General features: G+C 41.8%; 1 protein-coding gene across 1 annotated transcript in view; it reads left to right on the top strand.

Annotated features, from left to right (window-relative positions):
• The window catches only part of KCNK10 (potassium two pore domain channel subfamily K member 10), a 64,182-nt gene extending 51,073 nt beyond the window's left edge, over positions 1-13,109 (top strand). Inside the window, exons 5-7 of the mRNA XM_074149291.1 lie at positions 5,390-5,576; positions 8,730-8,872; positions 11,870-13,109. Coding sequence (XP_074005392.1) covers positions 5,390-5,576; positions 8,730-8,872; positions 11,870-12,493 — 954 coding nt within the window. The 3' untranslated portion in view covers positions 12,494-13,109. The remainder of the gene's footprint in view (positions 1-5,389; positions 5,577-8,729; positions 8,873-11,869) is intronic.
• The last annotated feature ends 7,246 nt before the right edge of the window (positions 13,110-20,355 follow it).

The raw sequence follows: 20,355 nt of genomic DNA, 5'->3' as shown, positions 1-20,355 counted from the left end.
GTGGATGCCCCATTCCTGGAGGTGTTCAAGGCCAGGCTGGATGGGGCTTTGAGCAACCTGGTCTGGTGGGAGGTGTCCCTGCCCATGGCAGGGGGGTTGGAACTCAATGATCTTTAAGGTCCCTTCCAACCCAAACCACGCTATGATTGTATGATATTTAAAATACATTTAGTCTCATTTTGAATGTGAAGGAGCTAGGACAAGTCAGAAAGAAATCCGCAGTGACAGGTATAGGCAGCAATGAGGTTGACGTGCCCATACTGCTGATCACCAAGGAGCTCTGCAAGCCCAGTGCCGTGCCAGTCTTTCTGTACAGCCTGTAGAGATGGGCATCACTTTACTGAGGTATGTGCCAGGCTCTGAACCAGGGCTGGCTTGCGTTTGGCAGAGCTGAAAGGCAGGCAGTGTGAACCTGTGGCTACTTGCACTGTCTACACCAGCCTAGCAAAAATGTTTTGAGTAAGGACATACCTAATGTTTGTGGCAGAGGCAAAAATAGAACTGATATATGCGATACTCTGTTTTATGCTTTGAGTACAAAGACTGGCTTTTATCTTGTTAAAATATTTTGATCTGGAGAAATTGATTTAGAAGACAAGCAGTTTAATTAGTGCATGGGCAGAGACAATCTGTTCCAAGAATAGTTGGCACCATGGGAGAGGGCATAAAGTTAAGTGTAGGTGAAGACAAAAGAAATGTTGAAGAAATGTGTTTTCTTTGGAGGAGTGCTCCAAAATTCAGAGCCTTGTGGCAAGATGAGGACAGTATGTTCCATGCAGGCACATTATACTAGCACTAAAAATGTGACATTGGTCATCTAGCCAAAAAGATAAACAACTTGCTTGGAGTCTTGGGGATATTTGTCAGGAATTCAGAAAAGAAAATATTTGGAAGACAGAGGAACCATCTGAGCTCACTGTGAAGCTGCAAATGTTCCAGTACTATTTTTGGTTGAGGAGTTTGTGTGAAATGGGAGGTGACACTACAAAATCTTGGAATAAGCATATTTGAAATATGCTGTTCTTGGAAATCTATATGTTCTGTATATTTAGCATTTAGGCTAGTCTGATAAATGGCTGTAGAATCTCTTGATCCCATGCTGAATGTCTCCTACTTCCTTTTCAAAGGAATATGCATCATCCCTGTCATCTCAGCTTGGGAACGTAAGAACCTTGTTTGATGCTTTTGTTGTCAACAATCAGGTCAGAAAAATTGTGCCTGAGTTAATTCACCTGAAAAGGGCAGGAGCCGTAAAAAAATCCAGTTCTTTTAAAGGGATTTCTTTTAACTCCTGAAATTATTGGATAAGACCAAAACCAGTAGATCCCCTATGTATGTAACAGAAAATAAAGAAAAAGCAAGATCACAATTATGATGGAAAAGGTGCATAAGAACTAAATTCCACTGATAAGGCTGTTTTCATGAGAATGTCTGTCCTCACCCTCTTGGCACTAGAGCAGGTTGACAGTAGGTTGTTTGAATTAATATGAGCAAGATGATATCAGTGATGTTGCCTGTTTAGCACTTAACCACCTTAAGAGTAAAATCAGCACCTTGATTAGTAAATGGAAATGACCCCTCATAGATGGTTATATCATAGAAAACTCTGTTCTTTTCTTCTTAGGTTCCTCCTCTGATCTTTTCCAGATTAGCTCTAGGTATATTTAAATTGAAGTCTCTCTCATTAGCAGGCACTAATTTATTTATATTTATGAATGTCTTACGAATTATCTGCTTCATCAATGTGGAGAGAACTTATTGGTAAAACAAAACAAAAGTAGAAAACATCTCTTTTAAACGTGTTTTCATTTTGCTTCAACCGCTATGAGATGAACTACTTTTTGTGGAGAAAGGCCTTTCCTACTGCTTCATTTTGACACCTATAGAAAATTCTATATTTATGCCCCAAAATGGGCTCAGAGGATGTGTTAGCCTGGCTGGAGTTGCTCAGCTATTTGCCAGTGTTTGGCTCCAGGTTGTAAATACTATTTAAAAGGAAGTTTGTATGAACCTTTTCAGATTTCTCAACCTTTAGTGTTATATATATATAGTGTTATATATATATATTTATTTCTTTTAATGCTGACTCGGTACAGTGTAATACTGCAGTGGCTTAGGCTCATCTAGCCTTGTCTTGATACAATTGTATGAAAACTGGAAAGTAAAGGCTGCGTTTCCTTATTCCTGAGAACCTGGGCAGCACAAAATGATGTTCTTTGTAGTAAAATAGCAAGGCCAACTCCATCTGCAAAAAACCCCACGCAAACCAACCTTTTTGTAGTCTGTGATTACCACAATGTACATATTCCATGAATAATGACATTTATGCCTTAGCATTTTTTGGATCTATAGCAGTTATACTCTACTGTGAACGTCCTCTGAATGCATGTCTAACTGTAAAAGGGCCCCCCTTTTCACTTGTATCCTGAATTTCTTGTGTTATTGTCCATTAAGTGATTCTATTTCCGAGTCTTGCTTATGGGATCTTTTCAGTAGCGCTAAAAATGCTGTGCCTGATTCACCATTGCTCTCTGACTCCATTTGTACTGGTGGAAGAGTAAGAAAAAAATAGACCCTCAGCTGCTGCTCTTTTGTGTGAGTGACTGAGGTGCCCAGCTATGAGTCAGGCCTTTCTGCAGATCCTCTCATTAACATCTTTACCATTTTTACTTAAAAAACCCAACAACCTTTGGCTGAAATTGTGCCTCATGAACAATTGGATGTCCTGAACGTGTGGTACTGCTTTGCAGGCCATTCTTCCCACTCCTGTTCCTACCGTGAGACAAGACAATCCTGACATATTGAAATGCATTTTGATGTTGCGATATGGGGACTGGAGGAAGGATTACTATGCCTAGCTTTGCTTTGCTACCAGTGCTTGGCAGCTCCAAAGCACTTTTTGTCCAAGGATTCCCAGGACTATACAGCACTGCTCGTGTCTCCTAATTTCCACTGCAGCAAAATGTCTGCCATTTCATTTTTATGTATCAGGAAACTGAAGCATTTAGTACAAGTCAACAAGTCACCTTGGCCAAACTAGTAAATAAACAGCAACATGGTTAAATCACAGAATCACAGACTCGCCTAGGTTGGAAGGGACCTTTAAGATCATCTAGTCCAACCTTAAAAAAAACGAACCAAACAAAACAAAACTAAAAACCCACCAACACTAAACCATATTCCCGAGCACCATGTCAACTCGTCTTTTGAATATCTCCAGGGATGGTGCCTCAACAACTTCCCTGGGCAGCCCATTCCAATGCTTGATAACCCTTTCAGTGTAAAAATTTTTCCTAATATCCAACCTGAACCTCCCCCGGCGCAACTTGAGGCCGTTTCCTCTTGTCCTATCACCTGTGACTTGGGAGAAGAGACCAACCCCCACCTCTCTACAACCTCCTTTCAGGTAGTTTTAGAGAGTGATAAGGTCTCTCCTCAGCCTCCTCTTCTCTAGACTGAACAACCCCAGCTCCCTCAGCCTCTCCTCACAAGACTTGTTCTCCAGACCCCTCACCAGCTCCGTTGCCCTTCTCTGGACCCGCTCCAGCACCTCAATGTCTTTTTTGTGGTAAGAGGCCCAAAACTGGACACAGTACTCGAGGTGGGGCCTCACCAGTGCCGAGTACAGGGGGCTGATCACCCCTCGGGTCCTACTCACCACGCTCATCCTCCATGACAAAAAGCAAGTGTGCCAATCTAAGACACCACGTAACATCCATGTGATCAGTTGCTTTCCCTTCACCGCACATACGGTAAGTCTGAAATCCAGCCATTGTGAACGGTGTGTCCGTACCTCCTAAAGGAGCTACATCATCCTCTAGTATTATAGCAAATTGCTCAAAATGACTCTCCAGAAAAAGAGGAAATAAGAAGTCAAGTCAGGTTTTATATTCTTGTGTTGTTTTTCTCCTTGGTACTTCAGTGGCAGTTTTTTCCGTGTCTTGTATTTGATTAATCATATTTATGGGATTATATTACTAATCCTATTTAGCTATTTCTGTTCAGCCAGACAATGAAAAAGAACAAGACAGAAAACAAGGGGCACACACGAAAAGAAAAAAATTCAGTGTCGGGATCATTTCAAACAGTTTCAGAACTAGAAGTATTTATGAAAGATGGCATATTTATGCTGCTACCTGGGTTTTAAATGCAGAGCATCCTCGATCAGAGGGTCTGACATTGCACCTCTAAAGAAATGCTCACACTTTAGTGGAAGCAGTCGTACTGCTCACAAGCTGGCCAGATATTAACCAGTTCAGGCAATATCCCTTCTGTATATTATAAAGATAACTTCTGAGACCTTATTTCCTGTCTAGGCAACGTCCTAATCTGAAATGAGATCTCATTTCTGGGTTAAGGGAGATGCTGATTTGGAAAACTAATTTGGAAATGTGTGACTTACGGCAACCTCCACGTTCCTATTCCAGGATAAATACAGAATTTACACTGCCACTGTAATTAATCCGCAGTAAGATTTCGAGTAATTTCCAGGTTTCTCGGGAAACTCTATTGAATTTTGAGTTTATTTACAGCAGAGAAAATATGAAATAAATCTACCAGAGTCAGTTGTGTTAATCCAGGCCTGCATCAGTATTACTGGAAGCAAACTCTTAAGATTATATTAAATAAATTTAGAGTTTATATGCTCTAGGAGTATAAAATGTTGCAATTACACTGCTCATATTTGTATTCTGTTTATAGCAGCCAGTAACACACATACTCTTTGTTTAAGAGCTTTCCAGTGTGGATTTATGCAGGTAATTTTATCTCAGGGTGTTTGGTGTTTGACATAAATCCTTTATTTCTGGAGTAAACTGATAATATACCTATTTTTGAAAAGGAGATTTAACCTTCACATTTGTGAATGAAAGCTGGAAGTCTTGAGTCTAGAATACCCAAAGCATGAATTATTTCTACAGGAAAACTCAGGGTTTTAGAGGGAAAAAAAAAAGGTTTATTTTTATTTTTGTCTTGGTCTTGCTTGCTGAATTGGTTGGTGCTGGTGAGGCAACGTGGCTGTACATTTACGTGTATGGAGGCGTGAATGCCACTTTTCCTTACACATTGAGCTTGATCTGGAGTGGACTGGAGCTTTTCTGAAACTCAGGACTGTTTTTCCAGGCTGTGTTTCTGGTAGGTTAGTAACTGCCTAGTGCATGGGAAATGGGAATCACCATTTTCTGGGGCCAGACATAGAGGTTCACTATTACCCGGGCAGGGCTCTCACGAATGGGGAGGGAGGGTTGTATTCCACCTAATAAGCTCACAAAGGCAGAAAGAGACATACCAGATGACACCAGGAAGATCAGTCTGCCATTCACAAGGTATGCAGTCCCAGAAATCCACTCAAAAATATATTTTTTTTTCCTTTGTTATTTCCTTTTTCTAGAAAAAGCAAGTGAGTCAAACAAAGATCCGGGTGATTTCTACCATCCTCTTCATCCTGGCAGGCTGCATTGTCTTTGTGACCATTCCTGCAGTTATCTTCAAACACATCGAGGGATGGACAGCCTTGGAGTCAATCTACTTTGTGGTTGTCACTCTGACCACTGTTGGCTTCGGTGACTTTGTAGCAGGTGAGCAGGTTTGAGCCAAGGTACTGGGCACGAGGACCTTGGCTCTTAGAATTTGTTTTCTGGTGTAGAGAGGAGGCTTTCCACAATGTATTATATTCCAATGAAATGATGCCAGGTGTTTCTGTTGGGGTTACTGTGCAACAGGACACCGGGTTGATTTAAGATCCAGGTGCTTTGCCAACTGCAGATTGCAGGCATTCAGCAGTGTAGATAACAGGGGTCTGGGAAGTCCTGATTATCCTTTATTATGCAATGAATGATGCACAAGTCAAATGACTTTCCCACTGAATTCAAGATTTGTGTTAGTCCGTTACATTTCAATCTGAGGCTGACTGCAGAAGCAAGAAGCCAAAATGGTGAATGGATTAAGCTTTTACAAAGTAGGGCTGAGCCATAGGGCTGGAGAAATCTCTGGTTGGATGCAGTAGTGGGCTGGTACTACAGGAGCTGCAGCATTTCCGAAACTGCGTTTTTCTCTCTAACCTTGGCAGAAATTTTGACATTGCAGTTGACCTGTTAATCAAATCTCATGTAGGAAGAGAAGGGCTAATGGGATATGCATCTCAATGCTCAGAGGATACTCTCCAAGATTAATACAGTAGTAGCAGGAACTATAAATATCCATCCTTATCAATTTCCAAAGAGGGAGTCAAGATTGTTGGCTGGAGAGATGAGAGATTTCTTTTTTTTTTCACACAACTGCTTTGCTCACGAAAAGGTGGTTAAAATAAGTGGATTTTTTTCCCCCATTAGTCCATGACCTCTACTCCTCATGCCTGTTAGTGGTCCTAGTTAAAGGCATTAAGATGCCTACATTACAAACAGCTATATTATGGCACTGTTTTGTTACTTCCTCTAAATCAGTGAAATACGAATGAGTTAAAAACATCAAATGAAACTACAGGGATATACAAAGTTTTCTTTGCTGAAGAGCTGCAGACAAGTCTTTTTGTAGAGAAGACTCTGATCCTCCTTTTTTATGACATAGTGGTATAGAAGATATGAATTATTGAGGAAAAAAAAGGCACTGAACAAAGAGAGCCCCAGATATGAAAAAGAAGTATTTTACGAGCATTCAGATAGAAAAGGGATTGTATGAGCTTGGTCCATTTTAACCACTTAAATGTGAAGAGAAGCTCATTGATGTTCTGTCTTTGTGGTACCACAGTGTGAAATAAAAATAATTCACAATATTTTTCTTAAGCATATCACACTTCAGTATTGTTTTCTTTAATAATAGTGAAAAAGCTCTGATTGTTAAATGTAATTGTTCTATATCCAACATAATTAGGAGAATATAACCCACAGCTGGGTGGCTACTAACAACCAGGATTTTTCAAAAATCAAATGGAGGACCCTGAATGAGAAAACTTCAGAAGTGATCTCATGATAAGAGTTTAAGGCGGGTGATCACCAGGATATTTGGGGTTTATTGCTAGTTTTGAAACAGATTTTCTGTCACTATAATCTCTCAGTATCTCTGTCCCTTCAACATCAAATAAAAAATAATACTTCATATTGGTAAAACAGCATCAATGGAGCTATGCTGATTTATTCCACCTAGAATGTGTCTGAGAATTTTTGTACTACTGTTGGAGGCACAATTGTGGATGGAGCCTGGAAAAACAGAATATCTGATAGGCTGAAGAAATAGGTCTCATACTTTTTCAGTTGCCTGATTACTCTGTAAGATAGACCTAGACAATCTGTTTAGTAGCAAGCTTCCTCAGGGACATGTGTGATCAGAAGAGCCTCGTTGTACCGTAGCAACAGCAGTCCCCACCTCCCATTGTTTCACACTCTTAAAGACTTGGAAAAAGAGAGTGATTGTTGCGGTCTACGGGGAAAGATTAACATCAAAACTAAGATTTGGGTCCCTGCCAATTCTCAAATGTCTGGCATTCCATGGAGATGCTCAAGCACCGTACATATACTCATACCGAGTCTGAACAAAATGAAAGAGTCGTAGGAATGTCTCACACCGCAAAAAGCTCAGGGGGGAGATGCTGAACTGCATTGTCTGGTGATTTTAATGGGGAAAAATCCCAAAATCTCTCTGTAGTCATACAGAGGTACAGATTGGTATCTATCTCTTGTCTAACCAAGGCTGGAGTCCAGGAAATATACAATCCTCTGCCCAAGCCCCCTGGTAGGCTTGCTCTTCAGGCAGAGATTTACACAGGAACCACCAAGGTGATGTTTGTTCACCTGCATTTAGGGACGTGGCTGTGCCCACGGGGCTGTGCAGACTCCCTGCCGCTCACTCTCCTCAGCTCAGGGCTGTGCCTGCCTCTCGCTGGCTCTCATTCTTGCAGCGCACGTAGCGCTGTGATAGGACTGGGAGTCTCAAAAGTGAAGTTGTGGTTGCTTTCCTTTGGAAAAGTTTATTCAGGTCTGTTGTAGGCAGCAGCCTGGCTGCTACTGCACTTATTTTATGGTCTTCGTAATCCATTACATTTGCCAAATATCTCACATACTTGTTTTACCAGCTCATCCTGAGACTTGCATGAAGACCATATAGATATCTGTTGCTTCATTCGATCCATATCTCCTCTCACGTCACTGGCCAGAGAATGCACCACTATAACTGATCCCCGAGCAGACAGTATATCCTTATTACCAGGGCTGATGCATGGTTGGCGTCCTGTCAGATGTCCTGATTTGGAGGGGAAGACAAAGCTACTTTTCTTTCACCTGCACATAGGTCTCTCAATCCTGTAGCTAAAACCAAAAAAGTCTGGAAACTCTATAACCTGAGGGGGTTGAACTGTAAATTTTTTCAACTACCAGACTGCAGGCAGTTCAGAATAAGGAAGACTAGCTGTATTAAACTTTTTTTCTTGGAAATGTGTTCATGCTGTTGCGAGTACTATCAAAGCAGTAGCTTCAGACTTGCTTCAGAGTATGAGCAATATAAAGAAAAGTGTTTACTAGGTGCTCTGGCAGGTCACATAGCAGCAGAACAATGGGTAATTTTAAAGAGTCTTAAATTAAGAACAGACTCCCATCTGATGTGCCTCTTGCCTATAATTACAACTACAGTGGTGTTGGCAAGAGTCAAGAAACACTTTCAGGAATTTCTCAGAATTGCAGCTATTTTGTCATAATTTTGGCATCTCGTGATTCCTAAGCACAAGTATTTGCTTATTTCAGGGGGAAACGCTGACATCCATTACCGGGAGTGGTATAAACCCTTAGTGTGGTTCTGGATCCTTGTTGGCCTTGCCTATTTTGCCGCTGTCCTGAGTATGATTGGAGATTGGTTAAGAGTCCTGTCCAAGAAGACAAAAGAAGAGGTATGACTAGTAATTTCTCAGTGGTTTGTCATTTTATAAGAGAGCTTTAAGTGCCTGATTCCTTTGTGTCAAAAGAAGGATGCTCCTCTGCATGACCAATGTGCAATATTCCCCATGATTTACTCCACTGGGTGCCTCTGGTATCCAGTTACCTCTGATCTTTAGCTCCTTCACAAAGGGAGCAAAGAAAGCAACTGAAGCAACCTAGGTTGTTACACCTCTATCAATACTACCAAATACTACATCAGTAGGATTGCAATTATGGAATAAGAGAGGCCAGCCTTCACTCTGAAACTAGCTACAAGATTGTGATAAAAATTTCAGTGTTCTCTCTTTAAAAATTGGAGATGCATGGGTTTTGAAGACATTAGATGGCTCTCTTCATTATGAAACAAGAATCTGCCTTTAAACCAGGGTGTTATATTGACTTTTCCCACCTTTCCATATGCCAGGGATTATGGTTCTGAATAAAGGTTTAGATTCAGGCCCCTTACCAAGTACCATATTATTAAAAATTGAAACTGAGTAGTCAGCATCAGGGAGAACATGATTAAATTCACTCAGAATATGCCCCTTGTGTTTCAAAGACAGTATCGCTAATGCTTCACTCAAATAAGGGTGGAAAATAGAAGGCAATTGCCATGACTCTAGAACTGAAGCCCGTTGTGGAGGACGTTAATAATATAATTTCAGTTTGTAAGACAGTTTCTTCCTGCATTACTAGCAAAGCTAACGTGGCAGAGTTAGACAAAGAGGAAGCATAGACAAAGTTTGGCAGAGGGGTAGAGCTGTTTATCATTTATGAAGGCATCTGCGCTACCTGTGGCCCAGTGCATCCCTTGTGCATTTCCGTTAACAAAGGGGGATTCACAGAGAGTTTGGCTGTCAGGTTGATCATCAGCAGGCACCTAAAGGTGGGAATCTGATCTCTTGTGGTAGATGTGAGGTGCCTGCTGCCACAAGTAATACAGTTCTAAATGGACATCTGCTCATCTGGCTTGAGGAACCAAAGATGACTTTCTTGTGGACTACTGAAAGCAGAAACTAAGTTCTGACTACAGCAGTCCAAGCAAACCATTGACCTTGGTGGGCTTCTGCAGATACTGTACTCCTGAATATGTTCTCCTTTATCTGAGCTTTGGAAAAGGCCTGTGTTGACTGAGATACTGCTTGGTCATTCATCTTCTTTTTTCTCTTTTCAGAATAAATATTTATTCAATATAACAGCCATGTAGGTGCTTTATTCCTGGCCATTATTCTGCTCTCAGGTGCAAAGGAGTAAAAGAGAGCAAAGCAGTGAGACATTTAAGGATATGCTCATCGTTCCCACACAGAATATGTGTTGAAAGCTCCTCCAGCTGGCTTGACAGGGTGGTATTTGGACAGTTATGTAATGAAAACCTCCATTAAAGACAGCTACATTTGTCCCTGAGAATGAAGCCTAGACTGGATCAGTCAGAGGTCCACTTGAAATTATCTAATGGGTATTTCCAGCGTTGATTATTCTGTAGCTCTGTGGCACTGAACAGAAGCTTAAGTGGGACTAAAGAGCTCCATTCATGAGAAAGATGGGTCAGTACTGATTCTGGTGCTGTTTAACATCTTTGTTGGTGACATGGACAGTGGGATAGAGTGCATCCTCAGCAAATTTGCTGATGACGCTAAGCTGTGTGGAGCGGTTGACACACTGGAGGGATGGAATGCCATCCAGAGGGACTTGGACAGGCTTGAGAGGTTGACCTATGGCAACTTCATGAAGTTCAACCAGGCCACGTGCAAGGTCCTGCACCTGGGTCGGGATAATCCCAAGCACAAATACAGGCTAGATGGAGAATGGATTGAGAGCAGCCCTGAGGAGAAGGACTTGGGGGTGTTGGTGGATGAGCAACATGACCCAACAACATGGGCTTGCAGCCCAGAACCGTATCCTGGGCTGCATCAAAAGAAGCATGGCCAGCAGGTCGAGGGAGGTCAGTCTGCCCCTCTACTCCGCTCTGGTGAGACCCCACCTGGAGTACTGAGTCCAGCTTTGGAGTTCTCAACACAAGAAGGACATGGACCTGTTGGAGCGAGTCCAGAGGAGAACCATGAAGATGATAAGAGAGGTGGAGCACCTCTCCTATGAAGACAGGCTGAGGGAGTCGGGGTTGTTCAGCCTGAAGAACAGGAGGCCCTGAGGAGACCTTATAGCAGCTTTCCAGTATCTGAAGGGAGCTTACAGGAGAGATGGAGAGGGATTTTTTACAAGGGCGTGTAGTGATAGGATGAGGGGAAATGGCTTCAAACTGAAAGAGGGTAGATTTAGATTAGATATTAGGAAGAAATGTTTCGCTATGAAGGTGGTGAGACACTGGAACGGGTTGCTCAGAGAAGTTGTGGATGCCCCATCCCTGGAGGTGTTCAAGGGCAGGTTGGATGGGGCTTTGAGCAACCTGGTCTGGTGGGAGGTGTCCCTGCCCATGGCAGGGGGGTTGGAACAAGATGATCCTTAAGGTCCCTTCCAACATAAACCATTCTATGATTCTATAATATGGGAAAATATATTACTGCATTGCTGTAATATATTACAACACTGGTTGTGTTGTTCTGAAGCATATTGGTATAACTGTGCTTAATTTTGCTCACTCCTGTCCATCTACCACTGACATTATATCAGGAATTTTGTTCTTAACCAAGGAGGGATTAGCATGAACACCTTCCATCATGCAACACAGCTATAAAATGTGTGCCAAAATGTGAAGCAGGCGGACAAGTTATATGCCACATAAGCCATTAGCTACTCACTAGTTGGTGTGTTTAGAGCTTGCCCAGTATAAACGCTTTGCTGCTGAAGTTTGAGCCCAGATGGATGCGTTGGAGCTGAGACCAGTCTTCAATTTTATGCCAGAGAAGAAAGTGCTTGTGCTGCTGCTCTGTAGGAAAGCCTATGGCTTCATTTGGCTGTTTTTTTTTTTTTTTTATTATTATTATTCATTTCTCTTTCTCATTGTTGTAAAGGTTGGAGAAATAAAAGCCCATGCGGCAGAGTGGAAAGCGAACGTGACGGCTGAGTTCAGAGAGACACGGAGGCGGCTCAGTGTGGAGATCCATGACAAACTTCAGCGGGCAGCCACCATCCGGAGCATGGAGCGCAGGCGCCTGGGCCTGGACCAGCGAGCCCACTCCTTGGACATGCTCTCTCCAGAGAAGCGCTCTGTCTTTACTGCCTTGGAAACAGGACGCTTCAAGGCCTCATCTCAGGAAAGCATCAACAACAGGCCTAACAACCTGCGCCTTAAAGGGTCAGATCAGCTCAACAAGCACGGGCAGGGGGCATCCGAGGACAACATCGTTAACAAGTTTGGATCGTCTGCTAAGATGACCAAAAGGAAAAACAAAGACCTCAAAAAGACCATCCCTGAGGATGTGCGTAAAATTTACGAGACCTTCCGAAACTACTCCTTGGATGAAGAAAAAAAGGAAGAGGAGACGGAGAAGATGTGTAACTCTGAGAACTCTTCTAGCACTGCAGTCCTGACCAACTGCATCCAGCAGCACTCAGACCTGGAGAATGGAGTGATCCCCAATGAAACCAAAGAAAGGGAACATGAAAACAATGCGTTACTTGAAGACAGAAGTTAAATGTAAAAGATGCTTGACTTGAATTAACAATGTTAGTGTTTTTATATACATATATATATTGAGACACGTGCCTTATACAGACTCCTTATTCAGTCTGAATTATATAGCATCGAAGAATATTTCACTGTGCCATAAAGACTCGAGCTTGCTCTGCCAAAACAAATCAGGAACACAGCACCGCAGAATGGCAACAGAAAGCTACGCACATGGAAATTTCAGCCTGTATAAGATTACCAGGGCGAGACACAAAGGAAGAGGTTGAAGCATGGCAATATCACCAGAGTGCTCCTACCATGGCTTAATAGTAGACAAAGGGCAGCTATGTAAGAAGAGCCTTTGAAAGGGATGGAAAAGAGCCTGTCTTTGTAATGGAGTACGCATCCATAAAGCCTTCCCCTGGTGATTAAAAAGAGGAGAAATGATTGGAGTGAACTAGAAACTTTTGGTAAAGTTTATGTTTTGGCACGTGATCCAAGCTAGATTTTTTTTTTTTTTCCATTTTTGAATCAGATGCATTATCTTTCTAAACTCCAGAAGAATGTCCATAAACACAGTCACCAGCTGGGTGCTGGTTTGAAAAATCAACATAGACATATTTAAGGGTCGGATTGCTCTTTTCATTAAAAAAACAAAAAAAACAAAAACAACAAAAAAACCTCTGTGGGTATTTATCTTAACCAGTGACAAAAAGAAGGAAAAGAAACAACTGGATTTTTTTTCTCGTGTAGGAAATATTCAATGTAAAGTCACAGCAAGAAAGTGCATATGAAGAAAATGCAACATCTTGTGCTATGTTGTTTAGCAGAAGAGAAACGTTAATTTAATGATATTTGGCTAGATGTATAAAACAGTGGGCCAACTGTTTTTTTTTTAAAAGAATTTCTCATTCACACTTTCTACCACTGGGAAAAACCCTTCAATTTTAATGCTGTAAGACTATGAAGACAGAAGGAAAGCTCTAGCTTTTGCATGTCAGCAAACTGCTGTTCTCTGTAGCTGAATCTGAATTTTTAAAAGTAGACATAAGAGCATATACGCTATTCAAATGAGGGCCAGGGCAACCATAGAATCTCAGGGCTCTCTGCCCCCTGTTGCTGGGTTTGGGTTTAGACGTAAGCTGCAGTCATAATCTCAGAAAAAAAAAGAAAAAGAAAAAAGAAATTTTGGAAAAAAAGAAGTTGAGAAAATAATGGTGGTAATCTTTTAAGTGCTTATAGCTTTAAGTGCCATTAATGCTGTCATATTTTGTAACTTTTTAAACAAGTATTTTGAATTATTGTTTTATTTCCTTTCAGGTACTACCTTTGTTCATTTGCTATCTCTTTTCTTGATAAAATCTTAACATGAGCTCTCTGCATTTATAGACTAAAGGGAAATGTAACCAAACTGTGGATGTTTTTTAAAACTCTTTTGTGGTGTCTGGACATACGGATATAAGAAATACAAATGTCCCTAGACTTCACAGTAATTATTCAAAGAAAAGGCTGCAAAATAATTAATAGGAATTGCAAAACAGACTAACATTTTGTAGCCTCAGCCTGTGGGCTACTGCGTTTGCCATTGCAGATAGAATTTGCATGCTGGAAATGAGATAGGCGATTGCACCAGCGATGCTTTCCCTGCGCCTTCACAAACCCCTAAATATTCCTGCAATTCAAACTGTAGGCTTCTAGGTAAATTAAGCATGGATGTAGATGGCAGAGACGTACTAAGTCTTACAAGCTGGTCAGACATACAGACACTCGCAGGTCAGACAGACGCAGACTTTGGGATTTGCACGCCCATGTCTGCACACACAAAAACGCACGCTTCATTTTCTGTGATAGGTTCTGAGATTTTATGCGCAATGAGCCAACTCAAAATCTAACCGGTCACCGGAATGCACGATTCCCATGGCTATGACTAGAAGCACGGCAATGCAAATGCAAATTTTGAGTCTGCATATCTGCATATCTAATTGAGGCTGCACGATTTGCAGGAGTGAGCCAAATTCCACCGGTGCAGAGGAGGGAAGAAGTTCTTAGTATGCTCTGTCTGCTGGTTCACTTCACTTGAAATACCGTATCATCTCCCTAATTTCATTATCTGTTCGAAAATTAAGGATGAAAAAACAATGTTTGAAAAATTTCAGGTCATTTGGGATTGCTTTAACTCAGTAAGATCCAACAGAAATTGGATTCTGCTTAGTTCCCCAGTGAATCTCTTCAGGTGAGGGGCCATGCTCTGGCTTTGGCTTACTGGAGGCAAGTCAGCCCAGTCCCTGGGGAAAGTTTCATCTGCTTCAAGAGCTGCTCTGGCTCCTGGAGGCTTTTGTGCCACACAGCCCTGTGCTCGGCTTCACAGTGACGCAGACGGCAGATTGTGGCCATCCTTAGGTCCTGTCCTCCTCGAACCACAGGCAGACACCAGCAAGATGCAGGTCTGTTCAGGCATCACAGTCATTCAGCCCTCCTGTTGCTCCTGGTTTTGGGCAGGCCTGGGATGAAGTTCAGCCTCGAGTGCCACATGTGAGCAAATCTTCTGAAGTCTCACTCAGAATCATGTCATGCTAATTCTGTAGTGCCAGGATGGATGAAGCATACCTGGATGTACTAAGCTTTTATGCTGTTCAGATCCGGGGTTTTCCTGTGGCCTGGTGAGAAGTTAGGAGTGAAAGCTACAATTTAGGATTTGCATTTGAATTCTGGAAAAGGTTCAGAAATGCTCAGACATGCGATTTGGATCCTGGTTACACCATCCTGTGCTTTGCTCCTATGAAGGATCAGGCTCACAAAAGCCTCACATCTGACTCTGAAAGCACGCAATACACACAGACCGTGCTAACAATTCCCTTTGGTTACCAAACGCTAAACCCAACATCATGCACACAGTGTTATTTATTCCTTAACTGAGTTCTTCTCTCAAGAAATGATTGCCTGTAATGGAAAAAAGTCCCGCGCAGGCAGCTGTAAGGATATGGGAGATGCATTTCCTCTATGTGAAATAAAAGGCTTAGTCATAGCCAGAGGGTCAGGGAAACCAGAAGTCTGTCTTGTAGGACTTGTCTGTGTGAGCAGGGAGTTGGGCATTGGGCAAATCATGGAAAACAGGTCAATCTGGACAAAGCGACTGAGGAGGCAAAGTTTGGTGGCCAAATTCAGAACCGTTTGCTCTGATGGGATAGAAGGATAATGAAATATTGGCATATTTTTAATCTCTAAACTTTTTGAGTTTTCAGTCTGTCCCTTGTCCAGATTCTAGCTGATGGAGTGTGTATCTCATTCTAGTTTCTGCCTGGCCACGCCATGCCAGAATCCCTGGCTGACATTTTATCAGCCATGTCTTCAGCAACTCCTGGTTTGGGATATGACGGATTCAGGGACGAAGGGTGATGCTGAATAAACTCCCACTGAGATACTGAACAGAGCATTTGATGACCTTTTACACGAAAGCAAAACGCTCTCTTTCATTGCTCTCCATTTCTGTGTCTGTGAAACTTGCTGAGGAAGCTGCCAGTCTGCTACTGGAGTAAATATTTTCTCCTATATGATTGCCTATTAAATACCTCAATATACATAATTTTTATTATAATATGGAAAGTGCAAATGGTCTATTGCAATAGCGGAGGCAGAGAGAAACGTCTGACAACTAAAATGACATTTTAGTGTCATAAATTGCTTCTCCCCTTGTAAAGGCCATCCCTTGGTTTTAGTTGTATGCAACAGCATGGGAGAGAATCTCAGTTCAAACATCAAATGTTTTTATGGCTAAAATTCTCATCCTTTGGCATTTAATAATACTTATAAAAAACTTAGGATGTGATTTCTAGTGAGGTTATTCCACCGTTATTGAAAGTTTTAGCAAAAGGTAGCCTGAACCATATCCAAAACTCCTTGCTCTAAATTACACCCTTTCACAGCAGCCTGAAAATAAGAAGTCAAACAAAAGGGTGACTTACTGACTTTGACTCTCAGATCCTGCCCTGAGCACAACATGGCTTGACATGGGAATTGGGACCTGAAAGAACAAAGGAAACATGGATTTTTCTGTAGCCGCAGCCCTCACACATAGAGGACGACTCAGCTTCTGTTTTCCTACAGCTTTCAGCTCTGCAGTCCCACTTTCTACTGTCTTGTGCAGGAGAATTCTGGCACGCTCTGTTGGGGATCCTCCTGAACCATTAACCATCACTGAACTTGTGCAGATTTTGCATGAGTGTTTTTGAAAAGATTTGTAACTTCATCCATGTGACAGTCTGTGAATTTCATTATCCTTTAATAGGGAATATTATTTCTAATAACAATTATTAGAAATAATAGCAAGTAAAACCAGTGATTTATATTCATGAAATCTGATTTTGGTTGTTGCTGTGAAGTTATAAATCATCTGAGCTCCTGCTGTCTGGCTTAATGATGTCTCTAGTACAAGTGTGCTTCTTCCAAAGCCATTAATGGGCTATGCCAGAGACTTTCTGCAAAATTCTCAAACCCACAATAAATGAAAGTATGTCTGTGAGTTCAGGGTGTTAAAAACCCTGTCCTTATAAAACCTGTGTTTTCCTGAAGAATTTGTGTTTATGCTGTACATGGCTGTTTGTTTGCCAGCTTTGGTTTTCTCAGGGGCTTATTTGTGTTGTCAGGTTGCATGATGTCTGCTAGTCTCACTTTTCCCATCATCCTCTAAAAATAAATACCAGGCAAAGACCAAGCTTTATGTTATGTTAAGTACTAACCTAGAACAAGAAGTCTTCTACTAAACATGAATTTGAAAGGTGACTGGGAACTGCTTCAGTCCTTCCTGTACATATATTTGTTCTGAACTATGCTTTGTCTAATCTAAGGCCAAAATCTGTTCCCATCAAGTCAGTGCAGTAAAGTGGAACTACCATGTTATTTTTAAGCTTTCTAGAGTGAAGACCTGCTGGTTTAATGGCAGTGCCATTTACACTTACTAAAGACAAATATGCCCAGCTTCAGAAACAGTTCCTTAGGCAACTAAGCTTCAATGAAAACACAAAACAAACCAACATAAATCTATGAAACTCAAATAAAGGCTTGTAGTTTAATGTATGAAACTAGTTGCCTGCAATATATCAGTGAAAAAAATGCAGATCTGAAAATTCCTTTAGGTTGCCTAATTCTTCCCGAGGTGGCCATGTCCTTTGCTACCAGTAGGAGTTACTCTCCTTAATACCATAGCTGGGCTGGACCATATTTTTTTTCCTCCTGCCAGTGCAACTGAAGTACGTAATGATGTTAGACTCTGTTGACTCATGCTGGGGAAATCAAACACTGAGGAAGCACTTGTGAAAGCTTATTTGGGGGTGTCCTGATGTAGCCAGCGCATGCTCTGTGAGCTGGGTTGAGAAGGTCTCCCTAAAGGCTGGTCTTATCCGCAACACTGGTGAGTTCTCCAGAAGTGGTTCTAAACAAGTCCCGTGCAAAGACCTCGCACACCATGCCCACCCTCGCACACAGATTTAATGGCGATGCCTCCCCGCTCCACGCAGGTAGATGTGAACTTCTGTGCTCCCTCATCTCTGGTTACAGGTTATGTCTCAGCTGAGACTTATCACCAGTAAATACCAGTGCTGATGCTTTCAGGGGAAAGCGGACGTATGTCTAGCAGGTGGCCTTTTGAGGCAAATAGGATCTGCTTTCCTTGGCTGAACTCCTTGAGAGCAGATCACAGGCAGGTGATATCTGGCATGTGAGAGAGAATACTTTAGTCTCCCAAATATATTCCACCCACACGGTCTTTTTCCCTGGTGAGAGCTGGGTGCTTAAAGAGGAAAGCTTACGGTGCCTGTTGTGAGATGTAAGGCAAGCATACCAGCTTTCAGCCTACCATTTAGCAGTTTCTCAGATCCTGGAGTCATGTAGTAGCTATAATTAGAAAATGGCAGGGTTTGTATCTGGATCACAGCTTCCCAGCAATTTAAATTTATTCAGGCCAGTGTTTCAATGTAGTTTCAGACTGATTTTTTTTCAAAATTATAATGGAATTTGATCTGGACCTTTTGGACAGGGCTGAGAAACCATTATTAGTCATTTTCAGCTTTGCATTTGAAAAAGAACTTTCTTAAAATTTGGGGAAACATTTCAGTGGGATGCTGACCTACTATTTTTCCTGATCGACTTCAAATTATGGTGTAAACAATCAGTAAATCCACTTGCAAGGATGTTGTATCTACTCTCTTGTCTCTGTCCCTCTTTCTCTCTCTCTGTAAGATTTTATGGTGCTTTAGAAAGGCATTTTCAGAAAAGGGACAATTTCATAAACGTCATTACCAGGGTACAGAGCAGAATGTGCTTGTACCATCTTGATGAGTTTTGCTGCTATTGTCTTTATTTTATGATGTAATGTTTTACAAAGATGGAAAAAAAATTGCAACAAAGACCTTCTGGATGATGAAAATGCTTTTCCTGTTGTGTTTTTATTTTTTTTCTCTCTCTTGTCTTATCATCCGGCAAGGGCAGAGGAGCTGTAATTAAACTTCCCTTTTGCGTATCCCTGTGGAAAAAAAAAAAAGGTGCATTGCTGGTAATCTCACTGTTGCCGAATCTTTGTGCTTGTTTTTGCCCCTCCTTCCTTTGCTCTTTGGTTGACAATCCAGATTGCAGTGTTTTCTGGGTCCCTAATGATGGGAAGAAGTGATGCTGGGCTGGTTTCAAAAGAGAGGCACAAGCTTCCGGCCATACCTCTACTCATACCGAGCTGAGTTTCTGCATCTGGTGACCAGTCCGTAGGGTAAGCCAGAAGCAGAGCTTTGAGGAGGCTCTGTCTCTCTTTCCCCGTCTCTCTCCATAGAATTTTTTTGCCAGGATGTCTGTAAGAAGTTACTAATGCAGAGAGGAGGGAGGAGGTGAAGCTTTTTGGCCTTGAGAAGCACAGATATGGTTGGGGTTGTCTTTTACTGTAAATTCTTTTGTCTTTTTGCAGTGTCTTCGTGCTGACTACCTTCTATGTGAGGCCTCAGTTTCCCCTGCTGCCTCGTTGTTTTTTCATCAACTTGGGAAACCGCAACACAGGCCAGTCACGGTGCACTCACAGGGGGTGCAAACTCTTGAACTATGGTTCCTTTGCCAGCAAATGGGGGTGACAAAAAATTCCTGCAAGTACGGTTGATACTTCTCTATAGTGTATATAGAGACCCCTCATGGCTGAGCCTTCCCTTGACTTTGAGAAAAAATTAAGAAAAAAAGCCTTCTCTGAACTAAGCAAAAAAATCTCCCGTTTTTGTGCTACTCTTTATATGCTGTTTATGCCACACAGTCCATACCGGCTCTTGCTGCTTGTTGTGTATTAATTGTGTAAGTCAAGACACATTTCTACAAAGCCCATCCCCTATTTCCAAATTCTCTCCGTTCCCCTGTGAGCGCGCGTCTCTTAATCTGACCCGCTTTAGCTGCTCTGTATCACTCTTGTTTTTTCTTGCAAAAAGGGTTATTTGCATTTTCTAGTTTATGCCCATTCTCATTCTGCTCGTTCACTTGATTTCCATTTCCAGGGCATGACCTTATCTAGCTACAGCTGTTTGCTCCGACTTCCTGACCTATTGCCTGGGATATAGAGAAGGCTAATTTGTTTTTAGAGTCTTTCAGCAAGCTGCTTTATCTAGCGGGCTGACCCAAGGAATTGTTCCTGGAGGTGATTGAGAAAGACAATGGAAAAAAAAAAAAAAAAGGCAAGAGGGTGGATGTGTGACAAGTTGTGAAATACTTTTTTTTGCTCCAAAATCTGTATGCAGAATGCTAAGGGTTGCACTTTTTCTTGCTGAAACATGATTTTCTCAGTACAGTCTGCTGTTTTGTATAACACCAACTATTTTTGAAACAAATTGTTACATGGTAGAAAAAAGATTAACGTTGCATTAAAAAAAA

Source organism: Numenius arquata, chromosome 6 (assembly GCF_964106895.1).
Source record: "Numenius arquata chromosome 6, bNumArq3.hap1.1, whole genome shotgun sequence".
Lineage (NCBI taxonomy): Eukaryota > Metazoa > Chordata > Aves > Charadriiformes > Scolopacidae > Numenius > Numenius arquata.
The sequence above is the reverse complement of the archived record's forward strand: the minus strand, read 5'-3'. Positions and strand labels throughout refer to the sequence as shown.